This window comes from Vidua macroura, chromosome 39 (genome assembly GCF_024509145.1).
Source record: "Vidua macroura isolate BioBank_ID:100142 chromosome 39, ASM2450914v1, whole genome shotgun sequence".
In the NCBI taxonomy this organism is placed as follows: Eukaryota; Metazoa; Chordata; class Aves; order Passeriformes; family Viduidae; genus Vidua; species Vidua macroura.
This window is the reverse complement of record NC_071609.1, coordinates 526,851-546,663: the sequence shown is the minus strand read 5'-3', so window position 1 is coordinate 546,663 and position 19,813 is coordinate 526,851. Positions and strand designations below refer to the sequence as shown.

The following is a 19,813-nucleotide window of genomic DNA, read 5'->3' as shown; positions in this document are numbered from 1 at the left end:
GTGGTTTTAATTCCAGGGATTCTCTAGGGAGAGGGGGGGAAAAAAAAAAATCACATTTTTATCCCAAAATTCCATCCCAAATTTCCTCTCTCCAGCTTTTCCACGGGGATGAGGAAGAAAAGCGGGACCTGGGAGGGGTTTGGAGGAGTCGGATCCCAAAATTCCCTCCCGGAATTCCGAATTCCCGGCGCTTTTAGGGGTTTTTTTTTGGGCCCAAAGTTCCGGCTCCAAGTTCCCTTCCAGGGGTTCCAGCCTCACCTGTGGGGCGTGGCAATGGGCGTGGCACTGGGTGTGTCCATGGGTGTGACACTCCGGGCGTTCCTGGGCGTGACAGTGGGTGTGTCCCTGGGCGTGGCACTCTGGTGTTCCTGGGCGTGTCCCCAGGCATGGCACTGGGTGTGGCCCTGGGTGTGTCCATGGGCGTGGCACTCTGGGTGTTCCCGGGCGTGTCCCCAGACAAGGCCCAGGGCGTGGGCACTGGGCGTGGCCCTCTGGGTGACACTCCAGGTGTCCCTGGACGTGTCCCAGGGCGTGTCCCTCTGAGCACCCCTGGGCGTGTCCCCGGGCGTGTCTCTGGGCGTATCCCTGGGCGTGTCCCTGGGCGTGTCCCCGGCCATATCCCTGGGCGTGTCCCCAGCCATGTCCCTCTGGGTGTTCCTGGGCGTGGCACTGGGCGTGTCCCCGGCTGTCTCCCTCTGGGTGTCCATGGGCGTGTCCGTGGGGCGTGTCCGTGGGCGTGTCCCCCTGGGCCACGCCCTGGGCGCAGAGCAGGAAGCGCCCAACGTGGGGCCCGCACTCGGGCCGCGCTGCGCGGCCGCTCCCGCAGGCAGCGCTCGAAGGCCCCGAAGGAGTCGGAGCAGTCGCGGCGGATCCGGCGCACCAGGGGGCTGCGGAGCACCGGGGAAACGTCGGGGAAGGGGGAAAAACGGGGGGAAAATTGGGGGAAAAAGGGGGGGAAAATTGGGGGAAGTCGGGGGAAAATTGGGGGAGAATCGGGGAAAAATTGGAGAAAAATGGGGGGAAATTGGGGGAAAATCGGGGGGAAATTGGGGGGAAAACCGGGGAAAAATTGGGGGAAAAATTGGGGAAATGTTGGGGGAAACAGGAAAAAAATGGGGGAAATATGGGGAAAATTGGGGGGAAATTGGGGGAAAATTGGGGGAAAATCAGGGGAAAATGGGGGGGAAATCGGGGGAAATTGGGGGGAAATTGGGGAAAATCGGGGGAAAATTGGGGAAAAAATTGGGGAAAATATCAGGGGAACATCGGGGACAAAATTGGGGAAAAAATCAGGGAAAGTCAGGAAAAAATTGGGGAAAAAATTGGGGAAACATCCGGGGAATCAGGATCAGTCCCAGTGTCCCCAGTGTCACTGACTGGTGACATTTGGGGGACAGTTGGTGACAATCCCAGTGTCCCCAGTACCCCCAGTGTTCCCAGTGTCACTCACTGGCTGGAGGCGCACTCGGTGACACGCAGGGACAGCTGGTGACAATCCCAGTGTCCCCAGTACCCCCAGTGTGTGTCACTGATTGGTGACATTTGGGGACAGTTGGTGACAATCCCAGTCCCCCCAGTGTCCCCAGTACCCCCAGTGTCCCCCAGTGTCACTCACTGGCTGGAGGTGCAACTCGGTGACACGCAGGGACAGCTGGTGACAATCCCAGTACCCCCAGTGTCCCCAGTGTCCCCAGTGTCACTCACTGGCTGGAGGTGCACTCGGTGACGCGCAGGGACAGCTGGTGACAATCCCAGTACCCCCAGTGTCCCCAGTCCCCCCAGTGTCCCCCAGTGTCACTCACTGGCTGGAGGTGCACTCGGTGACGCGCAGGGACAGCTGGTGACAATCCCGGTGCCAGCTCCCGGGGCTCGCGGCACGCAGCGCCCGTAGCGCTCCAGCTCGGCCCGCAGAGCCGGGCGGCGACGGCCAGAGCCTGCCTGCACGGGGACAGGGACAGGGACAGGGTCACTTCCATGGACAGGGACAGGGACAGGGACAGGGACAGGGTCACCTCACTGGGACAGGGACAGGACAGGGGCACCTCCATGGACAGGGACAGGGTCACCTCCGTGGGACAGGGACACCTCCATGGGACAGACAGGGACAGACCAAGGACAGGACAGGGGCAGGGTCACCTCACTGGGACAGGGTCACCTCCACGGACAGACAGGGACAGGGACAGGGTCACCTCCATGGACAGGGACAGGGTCACCTCACTGGGACAGGGACACCTCCACGGACAGACAGGGGACAGGGACAGGGTCACCTCCATGGACAGACAGGGACAGGGACAGGGTCACCTCCATGGACAGGGACAGGACACCTCCATGGACAGACAGGGACAGGGTCAGTGTCACCTCACTGGGACAGGGACAGGGACAGTGTCACCTCCATGGACAGGGACACCTCCATGGGACAGACAGGGACAGGGACAGGGTCAGTGTCACCTCACTGGGACAGGGACAGGGTCACCTCCATGGACAGGGACAGACAGGGACAGGGACAGGGGGACAGGGGGGACAGGGATGGGGACAGGGATGGGGACAGGGACAGGGTCACCTCCCAGGGACACGGACAGTGACGGTGCCATCACCGGGGACACGCGGACAGCAGCGGGGACAGCGGGGTTGGAACAGGGGGGACACCGATGGGGACATGAGGGGACACCCGAGGGTCGGAACCGGGGGACACCGAGGGGACATGAGGGGACACCGAGGGCCGAACAACGCGAGGGGACGCGAACACCGCGGGAAACGCGGGGCCTTGAAGAGCGGGAGGGACGCGGAGGGGACACAGCGCGACACGAGGGGACACCGGGGGGACACCGGGGGGACACCGGGGGGACACCGAGGGGACACGGCCCGGCCCCCGCCGCCCCTCACTCACATGGCGCCTCCTTCTCCTCCGCCGCCGCTTCACTTCCGCCACTCCCTCGCTCTGCGCATGCGCCCCCGCTCTCCCCGCCGCCACTCCCTCGCTCTGCGCATGCTCCCAGCCCCGTGGCGGGAAACGCGGGCTCGGCGCAGGCGCAGTGGCGGAAGCGAAAGCGGAAGCGGCGCAGTGAGGGAGGAGAGGGAAGATGGCGGCGGCCGCGGCGGCCCCCGAGGACGAGCTGGTCTCGTCGGTGACGCTTTACCGGCGGCGGGCCGCGGCTGCTCCGCGGGACCGTGCTGCCCTTCGCCGCCGGTCTCTACCCGGCCTGGCTGTGGCTGTGGGGGCCGCGCCTGTGGGGCGGGGGGAGGCGGCGGGGCCGCCCGAGGCGGCGCTGTTGGCGCTCGGCGCCATCGCGGCGCTGCAGCTGCTGACGGCGCTGGCCGGGCTCTGGTCCGTGCACGCCGAGTGCGCCCTCAGCTGCGTCAGGGTGAGCGCGGGAGGGTCGGGGCTGAGGGGGCTGAGGGGTTTGGGGTATGAGGGGGCTGAGGGGGATTTGGGGTCTGAGGGGGTTTGGGGGAGATTTGGGGTCTGAGGGGGGATTTGGGGGTTTGAGGGAGGATTTGGGGTCTGAGGGGGTTTGGGATCTGAGGAGGATTTGTGGCTCTGAGGGGATTTGGGCTGAGGGGTTTGGGGCTGAGGGGGTTTGGGTATGAGGGAGGATTTGGGATCTGAGGGGTTTGGGGTATGAGGGGGCTGAGGGGGTTTGGGGCTGAGGGGATTTGGGGTCTGAGAGGGGGTTCGGGGAGATTTGGGGTATGAGGGGGCTGAGGGGGTTTGGGGCTGAGGGGGTTTGGGGTCTGAGGGGATTTGGGGTATGAGGGGGTTTGGGGTATGAGGGGTTTGGGGTATGAGGGGGGGATTTGGGGTCTGAAGGGGATTTGGGGTATCGGGGGATTTGGGGTATGAGGGGGCTGAGGGGGTTTGGGGCTGAGGGGATTTGGGGTCTGAGAGGGGGTTCGGGGGAGATTTGGGGTATGAGGGGGCTGAGGGGGTTTGGGTATCAGGGGATTTGGGGTATGAGGGGGTTTGGGGCTGAGGGGATTTAGGGCTGAGGGGGGTTTGGGGGTATCAGGGGATTTGGGGTATGAGGGGTTTGGGGGCTGAGGGGACTGAGGGGGGATTTGGGGCTGAGGGATTTTGGGGTCTGAGGGAGGATTTGGGGCTGAGGGGATTTGGGGTCTGAGGGATTTGGGATCTCAGGATTTGGATCTCAGGGAGGATTTGGGGTCTGAGGGGCGATTTGGGCTGAGGGGATTTGGGGTCTGAGGGAGGATTTGGGGTATCGGGGGATTTGGGCTGAGGAGGATTTGGGATCTGAGGGAATTTGGGGTCTGAGGGGGAAATTGGGGTCTGAGGGGGGATTTGGGGCTGAGGGGATTTGCGGGAAATTTGGGATCTGAGAGAGTCCAAGGTTTAAATTTATGTAAATTATAAATTATGTAAATTATGTAAATTTATAAGTGTTAGCCATTAGAATATTTGATTGGGGATGTTAAATTTTGGGGTATTGACTGAGAAATGTGAGATTTTAAATGGGGAAATGTGGGATTTTAAAGGAATGAAATGCAGAATATTTGAAGTATAAAAAGGGGATTTTGGAGGGATAAAAAATGGGATTTTAGGGAGGTAAAAATGGGATTTTGGAGGGATAAAAGTAGTATTTTTGAGGCATATAAATGGGTTTTTAGAGGGATAAAAAAGGGATTTTTGAGGGATAAAAATGGAAATTTGGAGGGATAAAACTGGGATTTTAAGGGATAAAAGTGGGATTTTAAAGGGATAAAAACGGGAATTTTGAGGGATAAAAAAGGGATTTTGGAGGAATAAAAAAGGATTTTTGAGAGATAAAAATGGGATTTTTCAAGGATAAGAAATGGGGTTTCAAAGGGATAAAAATGGGATTTTTCAAGGATAAAAAATGGGTTTCAAAGGGATAAAAGTGGGATTTTTGAGGGATAAAAAATGGAATTTTGCGGGATAAAAAAGGGATTTTAGAGCAATAAAAATGGGAATTTTGAGGGATAAAAACGGATTTTGAGGGGGTTTTGAAGGGATTTTCCTGCTCTTTCCCCAGGAGCCCTGTCCCCAAAAAGCCACCCTGGCCAAGGTGGTGCCGACCCCCAACAACGGCTCCGTGGAGTTGGTGCCGATCCACAGGGAGCAGGTGAGGGAAATTTGGGAAAATCCCGGAATTCCAGGGGGTTTGTCCCTGAAAATCTGGGAATTCTGCCTTAAAAATGCAATTAATGGGGAAAATCTGGGAATTCCAGGGGGTTTGTCCATGAAAATCTGGGAATTTTGCCTTAAAAAATCCAATTAATGGGGAAAATCTGGGAATTCTATGGGATTTATCCCTGAAAATTGGGAAAAGCTGGGGATTTATCCCTGAAAATCTGGGAATTCCACGGGATTTATCATTAAAAATCCAATTAATGGGGAAAATCTGGGAATTCCAGGGGATTTATCCCTGAAAATCTGGGAATTCAGCCTTAAAAATGCAATTAATGGGGGAAATCTGGGAATTCCAGGGGGTTTATCCTGAAAATGGGGAAAATCTGGAATTCCAGGGGATTTGGCCATGAAAATCTGGGAATTCTGCTGGGATTTATCCCTGAAAATCTGGGAATCCCAAGGATTTATCATTAACAATCCAATTAATGGGGAAAATCTGGGAATTCTATGGGATTTATCCCTGAAAATCTGGGAATTCAGCCTTAAAAATGCAATTAATGGGAAAATCTGGGAATTCCAGGGGGTTTGTCCATGAAAATCTGGGAATTCCATGGGATTTATCCCTGAAAATTGGGAATTCAGCCTTAAAAATGCAATTAATGGGGGAAATCTGGGAATTCCAGGGGGTTTGTCCCTGAAAATGGGGAAAATCTGGGAATTCTGCTGGATTTATCCCTGAAAATCTGGGAATCCCAAGGGATTTATCATTAAAAATCCAATTAATGGGGAAAATCTGGGAATTCTGCTGGGATTTATCCCTGAAAACGGGGAAAATCTGGGAATTCCTGGGGATTTATTCCTGAAAATCTGGGAATTCCAGCCAAACCCCCCAGGAAAACATTGGAATTTTGGGATTTTCCTGCAGGAAACTCTCGGAATTCCAGGATTTTCACCCTTTCCAGGTCAGAAATTTTTCCCGGAATGGAAAATTTGGAATTTTTCCCTTTTTTTTTTCTTTTCCCAGGGTGAGGATGGACTGGAAGCTTTGAGCTTTGAATTCCAGAAAATCAAATATTCCTACGAAATCCATGGAAAAAAACAATTCCTGCCCGTGGCGTTCCTGTGGAGCATCCCTTGGGATTCTACCAGAATTCCAGAGGGTTCCAGGAGGAGCAGGAAATCCGGGAAGCTGAGAGGAAATACGGGAATAACAAGTGAGATTTTTCTGGGGGGGGAAATTTGGGAAAAGAGGTCAAAATATCCTGGGAAAATATCCCAAAATATCCCAAAAAAGTTCCAAAATAGCTCCAAAAAAAATCCTAAAATATCCTGGGAAAATATCCCAAAATATCCCAAAAAAATTCCCAAAATATCCTGGGAAAATATCCCAGAATATCCCAAAGAATTTCCCAAAATATCCTGGGAAAATATCCCAAAATATTAAAAAAAAAATTCAAAATATCTCAAAAAAAATCCCAAAATATCCCAAAAAAATTAAAAAATATTCTGGGAAAATATCCAAAATATTCAAAAAAAATTCCCAAATATTCTGGGAAAATATCCCAAAATATCCCAAAAAAGTTCCAAAATATTCTGGGAAAATATCCCAAAATATCCTAAAAAAAATTCCAAAATAGTTCAAAAAAATTCCCAAAATATCCTGGGAAAATATCCCAAAATATCCCCAAAAAATTAAAAAATATTCTGGGAAAATATCCCAAGTATCTTAAAAAAAATTCCAAAATATCTCAAAAAAATTCCCAAAATATCCTGGGAAAATATCCCAAAATATCCCAAAAAAATTCAAAAATATTTTGGGAAAAATATCCCAAAATATCCCAAAAAAATTCCCAAATATTCTGGGGAAAATAATCCCAAAACTTCCTGGGAAAATATTCCCAAATATTCCAAGAAAACAACCCCAAATATTCCAAAATATCCCAAAAATTTGGGATTTTCCTCTGGATTTGGGATTTTGGACTGAGGGATTTTTTTTGGGAATGAATCCCAAAATTCCAAATTTTTGTTTCGAATCATTTTGGGTGGAAAAATCCCCCCAAAAATGGGATTTTTCCATGGATTTTTCTCTTTTCCAGGGCGGAAATGGTGGTGCCAGAATTCCTGGAGCTTTTCAAGGAAAGAGCCACGGCTCCGTTCTTCGTGTTCCAGGTGAAAACTGGGAAGAAAAAGCGGGAAAAAATTCCCAAAAAATGGGGGGAAAATTGGGGAAAAAAATTCCCCAAAAAGGGAAAAAAATTGGGGAAAAATTGCCAAAAATTTGGGAAAAAAAATCCCAAAAAAAAGGGGAAAAATAGGGGAAAAATCCCAAAAAAAGGGAAGAAAATCCAGGAAAAATTCCAAAAAAAATGGGAAAAAATTGGGGAAAAATTCTCAAAAAAGGGAAAAAATTGGGGAAAAAATTCCCAAAAAAGGGAAAAAAATTGGGGAATTCTTGGCTGAAATTCTGGGCTGGAATCCCAGGAATTCTGGGCTGGAATTCTGGGAATTCTTGGCCGAAATTCTGTCTGAAATCCAGGAACTCTGGGCTGGAATTCTGGAGTGGAATCCCAAGAATTCTTGGCCGGAATCCCAGGAATTCTGGGCTGGAATCCCAGGAATTCTGGGCTGGAATTCTGGCCGGAATTCGAGGAATTCTGGGCTGGAATCTGAGGAATTCTTGGCAGGAATTCCAGGAATTCTGGGCTGCAATTCTGGGAATTCTTGGCCAGAATTGTGTCTGAAATCCCAGGAATTCTTGGCTGGAATTCCAGGAATTCTTGGCCAGAATTCTGGGAATTCTTGGCTGGAATACCAGGAATTCTTGGCAGGAGTTCTTGGCTGGAATTCCAGGAACTCTGGGGCTGGAATTCTGGGAATTCTTGTCTGGAATTCTGGGGTGGAATCCCAGGAATTCTGGGCCAGAATTCCAGGAACTCTGGTTGGAATTCTTGTCTGGAATTCCAGGAATTCTTGGCCGAAATTCTGTCTGAAATCCCAGGAACTCTGGGCTGGAATTCTGGGAATTCTTGGCCGGAATCTGAGGAGCTCTGGGCTGGAATCCCAGGAATTCATGGCCGGAATTCTGTCTGAAATCCCAGGAATTCTTGGCTGAATTCTGGGAATTCCTGGCTAGAATTCTGGGAATTCCTGGCTAGAATTCTGGGGATTCCTGGCTAGAATTCTGGGAATTCTTGGTGGAATTCTGGGAATTCTTGCCAGGCATTCCAGCCCGCACTCATCTCTGCCCCCTCATTAACTTTGCACCGCAGCGCTCCAATCTCCCCCATACCCAAACCCCAACATCCCCAACATCCCCAAAATCCCTAAAATCCCAAAAACCCCAAAATCCCCATTCCCAAAAAAACCCCTCCCGTTGTTCCCAGGTGTTCTGCGTGGGGCTCTGGTGCCTGGATGAGTTTTGGTACTACAGCATCTTCACCCTCTCCATGCTCGTGGCCTTCGAGGCCTCCCTGGTGCAGCAGCAGCTGCGGAACCTGGCGAGATCCGCCGGATGGGCAACAAGGCCTTCCGATCCAGGTGCGCTCCGCGAGCCGGGCTTTGCGCCGAGCCCGCAGCTCATGCGGGGCTGGGAATTCTGGGGATTTTTTGGGGGCTTTTTTTGAGGAGTTTTGGGGTTTTTTGGGGATTTTTGGGGGGATTTATGGGGTTTTTAGGGATTTTTGAGATAATTTGGGGATTTTGCTGGGATTTTTTGGGGGTTTTTGGGAATTTTTTTGGGGGTTTTTGTGGATTTTTTGGGGGATTTTTGGGGATGTTTTGGGGATTTTTTGGGATTTTTTGGAATTTTTGGGGGATTTTTTTGGGGATTTTTTTGGATATTTGCGGATTTTTTAAAGAGTTTTTGTGGGGTTTTTTGAGTTTTTTGGGGGTTTTGGGGTTTTTTTAGTGGAATTTTGGGATTTTTTTGGGATTTTTTTGGATTTTGCTGGGATTTTTGGGGTTTTTTTGGGGGAGTTTTGGGGATTTTTCGAGATCCGCAGGATGGGCAACAAGGCCTTCCCGATCCAGGTGTGATCCGGGAGCCGGGCTTTGCGCCGAGCCGCGCCTCCCCGGGGGGTTTGGGGATTTTTGGGATTTTTTTTGGGGTTTTTGGAATTTTTTGGGGATTTTTGGGGAATTTTTGTGGCGTTTATGGGATTTTTTGAGATCCAAAGGATGGGCAACAAGGCCTTCCCGATCCAGGTGCGATCCGCGAGCCGGGCTTTGCACCGAGCCCGCGGCTCCCGGGGGGTTTGGGGATTTTGGGGATTTTGGGGATTTTTTGTGGGATTTGTGTGGGGGTTTTTGGGGATTTTTGGGGGTTTTTTTGGGACGTTTATGGGATTTTTCGAGATCCGCTGGATGGGCAACAAGGCCTTCCGATCCAGGTGCAATCCAGGAGCCGGGCTTTGCCGCCGAGCCCGCCGCTCCCGCTGGGCTGGAATTTGGGGGGATTTTGGGGATTTTTTGGGATTTTTTTGGGGATTTTTTGGGGCGTTTTGGGGATTTTTTGAGATCCACAGGATGGGCAACAAGGCCTTCCCGATCCAGGTGCGATCCGGGAGCCGGGCTTTGCGCCGAGCCCGTGGCTCCCACGGGGCTGGGAATTTTGGGGATTTTGGGGATTTTGGGGGATTTTTGGTGTTTATTGGGATTTTTTGGGGTTTTGGGGATTTTGGGGTTTTTCCTGTGATTTTTCTTGCTATTTTTGAGGTTATTTATGGGATTTTTGGAGGTATTTATGGGATTTTTTAGGATTTTTTTAGGATTATTTGGGATTTTTTGGTGGATTTTTTTGTATTTTATGGGGTTTTTTGGGATTTTTTGGGGGGGATTTTTTTGGGATTTTTTGGGGTTTTTTGGGGATTTTTGGTGGGAATTTTTTGGGTTTTTGGGTTTTTTTGGGGATTTGTTGGGGGTTTTTAGGGACTTTTGAGGGGTTTTGGGATTTTTTTGGGATTTTTTTGGACTTTTATGGGATTTTTGGGAGTTCTGGGGTTTTTTGGGATTTTTGGGGGATTTTTTGGGGGATTTTTTGGGGTTTTTGGGTTTTTTTGGGAATTTCTGGGATCATTTTTTGGGTCATTTTTTGTTGCTTTTCCTGTTGTATTTCCATGGATCCCATCCCAAAAATTGGGATAATTTGGGAATTCCAGGTGTACAGGAACCGGAAGTGGCGCCAATTTCCAGCGACGAGATCGTGGCGGGGGACGTCGTTTCCATCGGTAAAAAAAATGGGAATTTCCATGGGAAAATGCCAAAAAAATGGGAATTTCCAGGGAGAAATTCCAAAAAAATGGGAATTTTCATGGAAAAACGCCCAAAAAAATGGGAATTTGTATGGAAAAAACTCACAAAAATGGGAATTTTCATGGAAAAAAACCAAAAAAATGGGAATTTCCGTGGAAAAATGCCCAAAAATTTGGAATTTCTAATGACAATTCCATGGAGAACTTCTTTAAAGTGGGAATTTCCATGGAAAAGCGCCCAAAAAATGGGAATTTCCATGGAAAAGAACCAAAAAATGGGAATTTCCACGGAAGAACACAAAAAAATGGGAATTTCCAATGGGAATTCCCATGGGAAACTTCTTTAAAATGGGATTTTCCATGGAAAACTGCCCAAAAAAATGGGAATTTCCAATGGGAAAATCGTGGGGAAAATGGAAAAATGATGAGGAAAATGGGAAAATTGTGGGATTTGCAGTGGGAAAATGGGAAAATTGTGGGAAAAATGGGGAAATTGTGGGATTTGTGGTGGGGAAAAATGGGAAAAAACATGGGGAAAATGGGAAAATTGTGGGGAAAACAGGAAAATCCGTGGTTTTTGTGGTGAAAAATGGGAAAATGTTGGGGAAAAATGGGAAAATTGTGGGATTTGTAGTGGGAAAATGGGAAAATTGTGGGAAAAATGGGGAAATTGTGGGATTTGTGGGGGGGAAACATGGGAAAATTGTGGGAAAACAGGAAAATTGTGGGGAAAATGGGAAAATCGTGGGGTTTGCAGTGGGGAAAATGGGAAAATGTTGGGATTTGTGAGGAGAGAAAAATGGGGAAATTGTGGGGAAACCTGGAAAATTGTGGGATTTTTGGTGGGAAAAACGAGAAAATGATGGGGGGACAACGGGAAAATTGTGGGGAAAACAGGAAAATTGTGGGATTTGTGGTGGGAAAATGGGAAAATCTTGGGGAAAAATGGGAAAATTGTGGGATTTGCCGTGGGAAAAACGGGAAAATCTTGGGGAAAACAGGAAAATTTTGGGGTTTGTGGTGGAAGAAATGGGAAAATCTTGGGGAAAAATGGGAAACTTGTGGGATTTGTGGTGGGAAAATGGGAAAATTGTGGGAAAAACGGGAAAATAGTGGGATTTGTGGTGGGAAAAAATTGGAAAAATTGTGGGAAAAATGGGGAAAATCGTGGGAAAAAGGGGAAAATTGTGGGATTTGCAGTGGGGAAAATGGGAAAATCGTGGGGGGAAAACGGGAAAATTGTGGGGAAAACAGGAAAATCATGGGATTTGCAGTGGGAAAAAATGGGAAGATCATGGGGAAAAAAGAGGAAAATCGTGGGTTTGGGGGTGGAAAAGTGGGAAAATCTTGGGGAAATCAGGAAAATTGTGGGATTTGTGGTGAGAAAAACGGGAAAATCATGGGGGAAACAGGAAAATTGTGGGGAAAACAGGAAAATTGTGGTTTTTGGGGGTGGGAAAATGGGAAAATATTGGGGGGAAAATGGGGAAAATTGTGGATTTGTAGTGGGAAAATGGGAAAATGTTGGGGAAAATGGGAAAATTGTAGGGATTTGTGGGGAGAAAAAACGGGGAAAATCATGGGGGAAAAACGGGAAAATTGTGGGGAAAACAGGAAAATTGTGGGATTTGTGGTGGGAAAATGGGAAAATCTTGGGGAAAAATGGGGAAAATTGTGGGATTTGTAGTGGGAAAATGGGAAAATGTTGGGGAAAATGGGAAAATTGTGGGATTTGTGGGGAGAAAAACGGGAAAATCATGGGGGAAAACGGGGAAAATTGTGGGGGAAAAACAGGGAAAATTGTGGGATTTGTGGTGGGAAAAAATTGGAAAAATTGTGGGAAAAATGGGAAAATCGTGGGATTTGCGGGGGGAAAACATGGGAAATTGTGGGGAAAACGGGAAAATCGTGGGAAAAAATGGGAAAATTGTGGGATTTGCAGTGGGAAAATGGGAAAATGTTGGGATTTGTGAGGAGAAAAATGGGGGAAATTGTGGGGAAACTTGGAAAATTGTGGATTTTTGGTGGGAAAAACGAGAAAATGATGGGGGACAACGGGAAAATTGTGGGGAAAACAGGAAAATTGTGGGATTTTTGGTGGGAAAAAAGAGGAAAATCATGGGATTTGCAGTGGGAAAAAGTGGGAAAATCATGGGGAAAAATAGGAAAATCATGGGTTTTGTGGTGGGAAAAATGGGAAAATTGTGGGATTTGTGGTGGGAAAAACGGGAAAATTGGGGGGAAACGGGAAAATTGTGGGGTTTGTGGTGAGAAAAACGGGAAAATCATGGGGGGAAACGGGAAAATTGTGGTTTTGGGGGTGGAAAAATGGGAAAATATTGGGGGAAAATGGGGAAAATTGTGGGATTTGTAGTGGGAAAATGGGAAAATTGTGGGATTTGCAGTGGGAAAAATGGGAAAATCATGGGGGGAAAACATGAGAATTGTGGGGAAAACAGGAAAATCATGGGATTTGCAGTGGGAAAAAATGGGAAGATCATGGGGAAAAAGAGGAAAATCGTGGGTTTGGGGGTGGAAAAGTGGGAAAATCTTGGGGAAAAAAACGGGAAAATTGTGGAATTTGTGGTGAGAAAAACGGGAAAATCATGGGGGGGAAACGGGAAAATTGTGGGGAAAACAGGAAAATTGTGGTTTTGGGGGTGGGAAAATGGGAAAATATTGGGGAAAAATGGGAAAATTGTGGGATTTGCCGTGGGAAAAACGGGAAAATCGTGGGGAAAACAGGAAAATTTTGGGGTTTGTGGTGGAAGAAATGGGAAAATCTTGGGGAAAAATGGGAAACTTGTGGGATTTGTGGTGGGAAAATGGGAAAATTGTGGGAAAAATGGGAAAATAGTGGGATTTGTGGTGGGAAAAAATTGGAAAAATTGTGGGAAAAAATGGGAAAATCGTGGGAAAAAGGGGAAAATTGTGGGATTTGCAGTGGGAAAAATGGGAAAATTGTGGGATTTGCAGTGGGAAAAATGGGAAAATCGTGGGGGAAAACGGGAAAATTGTGGGGAAAACAGGAAAATCATGGGATTTGCAGTGGGAAAAATGGGAAAATCGTGGGGGAAAATGGGAAAATTGTGGGGGAAAACGGGAAAATGTCTGGGTTTGGCTGGGGAATGTTGGGAATTGCGGGGATTTGTGCCCTCAGGCCGCTCCCCCCAGGAGAACTTGGTGCCCTGTGACCTCCTGCTGCTGCGGGGCCGCTGCGTGGTGGACGAGGCCATGCTGACCGGAGAGTCCGTGCCGCAGATGAAGGTGGGAAAAGGGAAAAAACGGGAGAAAAATGGGGGAAAACGGGAAAAAAAAAAAACAATCTGGGGAGGAAATGGGAAAAATCGGGAGGGAGTGGGAATTGGGGCGTGGTCCTGGTTGGAATTCTCTGATCCCTGTCCTGGTTCCTGGCTGGAATTCCCTGGATCTGTGTCCTCATTCCTGGTTGGAATTCCCTGGATCTGTGTCCCCATTCCTGGCTGGAATTCTCTGGATCTCTCTCTCCATTCCCATCTGTAATTCCCTGATCCCTGCCCCATTCCCATGTGGAATTCCCTGATCCCTGCCCTATTACCATTTGGAATTCCCTGATCCCTGTCCCCCATTCCCATCCGGAATTCCCTGATCCCTCTCCCCATTCCCATCCAGAATTCCTTGATCCCTGCCCTGTTCCCATCCAGAATTCCCTGATCCCTGCCCTGTTCCCATCCGGAATTCCTTGATGTTTGTCCCTGTTCCCATCCAGAATTCCCTGATCCCTGTTCCCCATTCCCATCTGGAATTCCCTGTCCCCATTCCCATCCGGAATTCCCTGTCCCCATTCCCAGCTGTAATTCCCTGATCCCTGCCCCGTTCCCACCCAGAATTCCCCGATCCCTGCCCTTATTCCCACATGGAATTCCCTGTTCCCGTCTCCCGCAGGAGCCGGTGGAGGGGCTGAGCCCGGAGCGGGGAGCTGGACCTGGGCTCGGACGGGCGGCTCCACGTCCTGATCCCTGTTCCCATTCCCATGTGGAATTCCCCTGTTCCCATTCCCACGTGGAATTCCCTGTTCCCGTTCCCGCAGGAGCCGGTGGAGGGGCTGAGCCCGGAGCGGGAGCTGGGACCTGGGCTCGGACGGGCGGCTCCACGTCCTGTTCGGGGGCACGCGCGTCATCCAGCACCTGCCGCCGCCGCGCGCCGCCGCCGGCCTCAAGCGTGAGCCCTTCCCGCATTCCCGGGAAATGTCGGAGCCCCGGGGATTCCTGGGAAATGTCTGAGCCCCGGGGATTCCTGGGAAATGTCTGAGCCCCAGGAAATGGGCTGGAATTCTGGGAATTCCTGGGAAATGAGCCCCCGGGAAATGGGCTGGGATTCCGCGATTCCTGGGAAATGAGCCCTGGGAGACGGGCAAGGATTCCGGGAATTCCTGGGAAATGAGCCCCGGAAACGGCCCGGGAAATGGCCCGGGATTCCTGGGAAATGTCTGAGCCCTGCCCAGCCCTTGGTCATCCCAGGAAATGGCCCGGAATTCCTGGGAAATGAGCCCTGGAAACGGGCAAGGATTCCCGGGATTCCTGGGAAATGTCTGAGCCCTTCCTGCCCAGAAATTCCCAGGAAACACCCCAGGATTCCCGACATTCCCAGGAAATGTCTGAGCCCTTCCCACCCCAGAATTCCCAGGAAATGTCCGAGCCCTTCCCCCAGAGGAATTCCCGGGAAAAGTCCGATCCTCCTCACTGAGCAATCCCCAGATTCCCACCCAAAACTCCTGCCAATTCCCATCCCAAAATTCCCAAGATCTCCCTCAGGATTTCCTTGGGAATTTCCCCTTTGGGAGTTTCCCGGGGGGAATTCCTTGGGATTTCTGGGAATTCCCTGGGATTTGTTCCTTCCCCAGCTGTGGATAACGGGTGCTTGGCCTACGCCCTCCGCACCGGCTTCAACACCTCCCAGGTGAGCCGGGAATTCCTGGGAATTCCTGGGAATTCGGGAATGGGGCTGGGGAAGAGGGAGGAATTAAGGATTGGGGAAAAAGGAGAAAATGGGGAATGGGAAGAATTCCCAAACTCCGGGTTTTTCCCAGAGTCAGAATTCCCATTCTGTGCTCCTCCGGACGGATTTTGAAGGAATCCCAAAGGATTTTGAAGGGATTTGGGGGGTTTTTAGGGAATCCTGTAGGATTTTTAAAGGAATTCCGTGGTTTAAGGAATCTTGTGGGATTTTTTGAGGAGCTCTGGAGGATTCCAAAGGGATTTGGGGTTTTTTAAGGATCTCTGTGGGATTCCAAAGGGATTTGGGGTTTTTAGGGAATCCTGTAGGATTTTTAAAGGAATTCCGTGGTTTAAGGAATCCTGTGGGGTTTTTTAAGGAACTCTGGAGAACTCCAAAGGGATTTGGGGTTTTTTAAGGAACTCTGTGGGATTCTGAAGGGATTGGGGTTTTTAAGGAACTCTGTGGGATTCCAAAGGGATTTGGGGTTTTTAAGGAGCTCTGGAGGATTCCAAAGGGATTTGGGGTTTTTAGGGAATCCTGTAGGATTTTTAAAGGAATTCTGTGGATTTTTTAGGGAGCTCTGGAGGATTCCAAAGGGATTTGGGGTTTTTAGGGAATCCTGTAGGATTTTTAAAGAAATTCTGTGGGATTTTTTAGGGAGCTCTGGAGGATTCCAAAGGGATTTGGGGTTTTTAAGGAGCTCTGTAGGATTCCAAAGGGATTTGGGATTTTTTTTTAAGGAAATCTCATGGAATTTTTGGGGAATTTTGAGGGATTTCCCATGGGATTCCTGACCTGGCCTGCTTTTCCAGGGAAAGCTGCTCCGCACGATCCTCTTTGGGGTGAAGAGAGTCACGGCCAACAACCTGGAGACCTTCATCTTCATCCTCTTCCTCCTCGTCTTCGCCATCGCCGCCGCCGCCTACGTCTGGATCCAGGGTGGGAATCCTGGAATTCCCGGAATTCCGGAATTCCTGCAGCAGGAGGGGGATGGGGGGCGGGATCCCCGAGGGATGTTCCCCGATCCTGACCCTGTTCTGATCCCATTTTTATCCCCTTTTTTCCCCTCAATCCCATTTTGATCCCATTTTTCCCATTGTGATCCTGTTTTTTCCCATTGTGATCCTGTTTTTTCCCATTTTGATCCCATTTTTCCCATTTTGTTCCCATTTTTCCCATTTTGTTCCCATTTTTCCCATTTTGATCTCATTTTTCCCATTTTGTTCCTATTTTTTCCCATTTTGTTCCCATTTTTCCCATTCTGATCCGTTTTTTCCCGTTTTCATCCCATTTTTCCCATTGTGATCCCATTTCCCCCGCTCTAATCCCATTTCCCCCCGTTTTAATCCCACTTTCCCCCGTTTTTCCCCATTTTCCCCCATTCTAATCCCATTTTCCCCTGTTTCAATCTCGTTTTTTCCATTTCCCCCATTTCAATCCTGTTTTTCCCCATTTTAATCCCATTTCCCCCGTTCTAATCCCATTTTTCCCCGTTCTAATCCATTTTCCCCCTATTCTAATCCCATTTTTTCCCCATTTTAATCCATTTCCCCCCCGTTTTTTCCCTTTTTTCCCCGTTCTAATCCCATTTTCCCATTCTAATCCCATTTTCCCCGTTTCAATCCCATTTCCCCCACTCTAACCCCATTTTCCCCTGTTCTAATCCCATTTTCCCCGTTCTAATCCCATTTTCCCCCCATTTTTCCCTTTTTTCCCCGTTCTAATCCCATTTTTTCCCCGTTCTAATCCCATTTTCCCCATTCTAATCCCATTTTCCCCCATTTTAACCCCTTTTTCCCCCGTTTTCTCCCCTTTTTTCCCCCGTTCTAATCCCATTTTCCCCATTCTAATCCCATTTTCCCGGTTCAATCCCATTTCCCCCGCTCTAACCCCATTTTCCCCGTTCTAATCCCATTTCTCCCCCCGTTTTTCCCCTTTTTTCCCCATTCTAATCCATTTTCCCCATTCTAATCCATTTTCCCTGTTTCAATCCATTTCCCCTGCTCTAACCCATTTTCCCCCGTTCTAATCCCATTTTCCCCGTTCTAATCCCATTTTTCCCCCATTTTAACCCCATTTTTCCCCGTTTTTCCCCCCTTTTTTTCCCCATTCTAATCCCATTTTTCCCGTTCTAATCCCATTTTCCCCCGTTCTAATCCCATATTTCCCCCATTTTAACCCCATTTTCCCCGTTTTTCCCCTTTTCTCCCCATTCTAATCCCATTTTCCCCCATTCTAATCCCATTTTCCCCGTTTCAATCCCATTTCCCCCGCTCTAACCCCATTTTCCCCCGTTCTAATCCCATTTTCCCCATTCTAATCCCATTTTCCCCGTTCTAATCCCATTTTTCCCCCGTTTTTCCCCTTTTTTCCCCGTTCGAATCCCATTTTTCCTCGTTCTAATCCCATTTCCCCCATTCTAATCCATTTTTTCCCCTCCGTTTTTCCCCCGTTTTCCCCCCGTTTTTCCCCATTTTTCCCCCGTTTTTCCCCTTTTTTCCCCGTTCTAATCCCATTTTTCCCCCCGTTTTTTCCCCATTTTCCCCCCGTTTTCCCCCTTTTTTCCCCGTTCTAATCCCATTTTTCCCCCGTTTTTTCCCCATTTTCCCCCCGTTTTTCCCCTTTTTTTCCCTGTTCTAATCCCATTTTTCCCCGTTCTAATCCCATTTTCCCCGTACTAATCCCATTTCCCCCCCGTTTTTCCCCGTTTTCCCCCCGTTTTTCCCCGTTTTTCCCCCGTTCTGCCCCCCAAGGCACCAAGGATCCCGGCGGAACCAGTACCGCCTCTTCCTGGAGTGTGCCCTGATCCTGACGTCCGTGGTGCCCCCCGAGCTGCCCATCGAGCTCTCCCTGGCCGTCAACACCTCCCTGATCGCCCTGGCCAAGCTCTGTGAGCATTCCCGGGAATTTCGGGGAACGCTGGGAATGGCAAAGGGAGCAGGGATGGACTCGGGTCGGCACCGGGGGTGGAGGGGGAGCGGATTGATGGGGGGAAAAAGGAGGGGATTTTGGGTTTTTTTTGGTTTTTTTTAAAAACTTTCCCCCTCAGAATCGCTGGGTTACAAAGAGTTGGGAGCCCTGAGCCACCAGAAGGTGAAAAAAAAAAAGGGAAAAATCCTGGAATTCCAGGCCTGGAAAGTGCTGGGGAGAGGGGTTGGGAAAAGGAGAGGGTTTTTTTGGGGTGGAATCTGGGGGTTTTTGGGGAGTTTTTCCAGGGAAATTTCCATTTCCAGCTGTCTCAGAGACCTTCCTCAGACCCTTCAGAGGAATTTTTCCAGGGAAATTCCCATTCCTGAGCTCCTTCAGAGCATCCCAAAGGAAATTTTCCAGGGAAATTCCCATTCCTGAGTCCCTTCAGAGCATCCCAAAGGAAATTTTCCAGGGAAATTCCCATTCCTGAGCTCCTTCAGAGCATCCCAAAGGAATTTTTCCAGGGAAATTCCCATTCCTGAGCTCCTTCAGAGCATCCCAAAGGAAATTTTCCAGGGAAATTCCCATTCCTGAGTCCCTTCAGAGCATCCCAAAGGAAATTTTCCATGGAAATTCCCATTCCTGAGCTCCTTCAGAGCATCCCAAAGGAATTTTTCCATGGAAATTCCCATTCCTGAGTCCCTTCAGAGCATCCCAAAGGAATTTTTCCAGGGAAAGATCCATTCCTGAGCCTCTTCAGTGCATCCCAAATGAATTTTTCCAGGCAAATTCCCACTCCTGATCCACTTCAGAGCATCCCAAAGAAATTTTTTCCATGGAAAATTCCCATTCCTGAGTCCCTTCAGAGCATCCCAAAGGAATTTTTCCAGGGAAATTCCCATTCCTGAGTCCCTTCAGAGCATTTTCCCTCAGAATTCGGATTTCCCTTCAGCATTCCCGTTTTTTTTTTCCTGCTTTTCCAGATGTTTATTGCACGGAGCCGTTCCGGATCCCCTTTGCAGGGAAGGTTCAGGTTTGCTGCTTCGACAAAACCGGGACCTTGACCAGCGACCACCTCGTGGTGCGAGGGGTGGCCGGGCTCAGGTGGGTCAAAATTCCAAAAAAAATTCAAAAAAACCCCCAAAATTCCCTGTGGGAGAAGGTTGGGAAAGGGAGGGGTGGGCAATGAGCTGGAAATACAAAATTCCCAAAAGTTTTCCCCTCAGAAAACCTCACAAGGTGTTCACGAAACGCTCGCAAAGTCTTAGCGGGAAATTAAAAAGAAATAGGAATTCCAGCAAGATCAGACTAAAGGATTTTCCAAAAAAATCCTTTGGAAAATTCTCAAAAAATCCTCAGAAAAATCCCGCAGAATCCTCCCCAAAAAACCCGACAAAATTCCCACAAAATCCCAACAAAATATCCCCCCAAAATAACCCAAAAAAAATCCATTAAATCCTGCCAAAAATCTCAACAAAATATCCCCCCAAAATAACCCCAAAAAATTCCACTAAATCCTCCCAAAAATCCCACAAAATCCTAAGAAAATATCCCCCCAAAAAACCCTACA

General features: G+C 49.0%; 2 protein-coding genes across 2 annotated transcripts in view; one reads left to right on the top strand and one right to left on the bottom strand.

The window, feature by feature from the left end:
• CHCHD5 (coiled-coil-helix-coiled-coil-helix domain containing 5) overlaps positions 1-2,988 on the bottom strand; it is a 4,192-nt gene extending 1,204 nt beyond the window's left edge. Inside the window, 6 exon segments of the mRNA XM_054002354.1 lie at positions 259-798; positions 800-887; positions 1,803-1,878; positions 1,881-1,901; positions 1,904-1,938; positions 2,921-2,988. Of these exon segments, the coding sequence (XP_053858329.1) occupies positions 259-798; positions 800-887; positions 1,803-1,878; positions 1,881-1,901; positions 1,904-1,938; positions 2,921-2,988 (828 nt within the window).
• The window catches only part of ATP13A1 (ATPase 13A1), a 34,982-nt gene continuing 18,083 nt past the window's right edge, over positions 2,915-19,813 (top strand). Inside the window, 19 exon segments of the mRNA XM_054002336.1 lie at positions 2,915-3,146; positions 3,148-3,216; positions 3,219-3,362; positions 5,010-5,099; positions 6,132-6,222; positions 6,225-6,321; positions 7,204-7,276; positions 8,491-8,606; positions 9,097-9,136; positions 10,264-10,282; positions 10,285-10,332; positions 13,517-13,623; positions 14,426-14,461; positions 14,463-14,556; positions 15,239-15,294; positions 16,146-16,272; positions 18,087-18,098; positions 18,101-18,223; positions 19,227-19,347. Of these exon segments, the coding sequence (XP_053858311.1) occupies positions 3,081-3,146; positions 3,148-3,216; positions 3,219-3,362; positions 5,010-5,099; positions 6,132-6,222; positions 6,225-6,321; positions 7,204-7,276; positions 8,491-8,606; positions 9,097-9,136; positions 10,264-10,282; positions 10,285-10,332; positions 13,517-13,623; positions 14,426-14,461; positions 14,463-14,556; positions 15,239-15,294; positions 16,146-16,272; positions 18,087-18,098; positions 18,101-18,223; positions 19,227-19,347 (1,529 nt within the window). The 5' untranslated portion in view covers positions 2,915-3,080.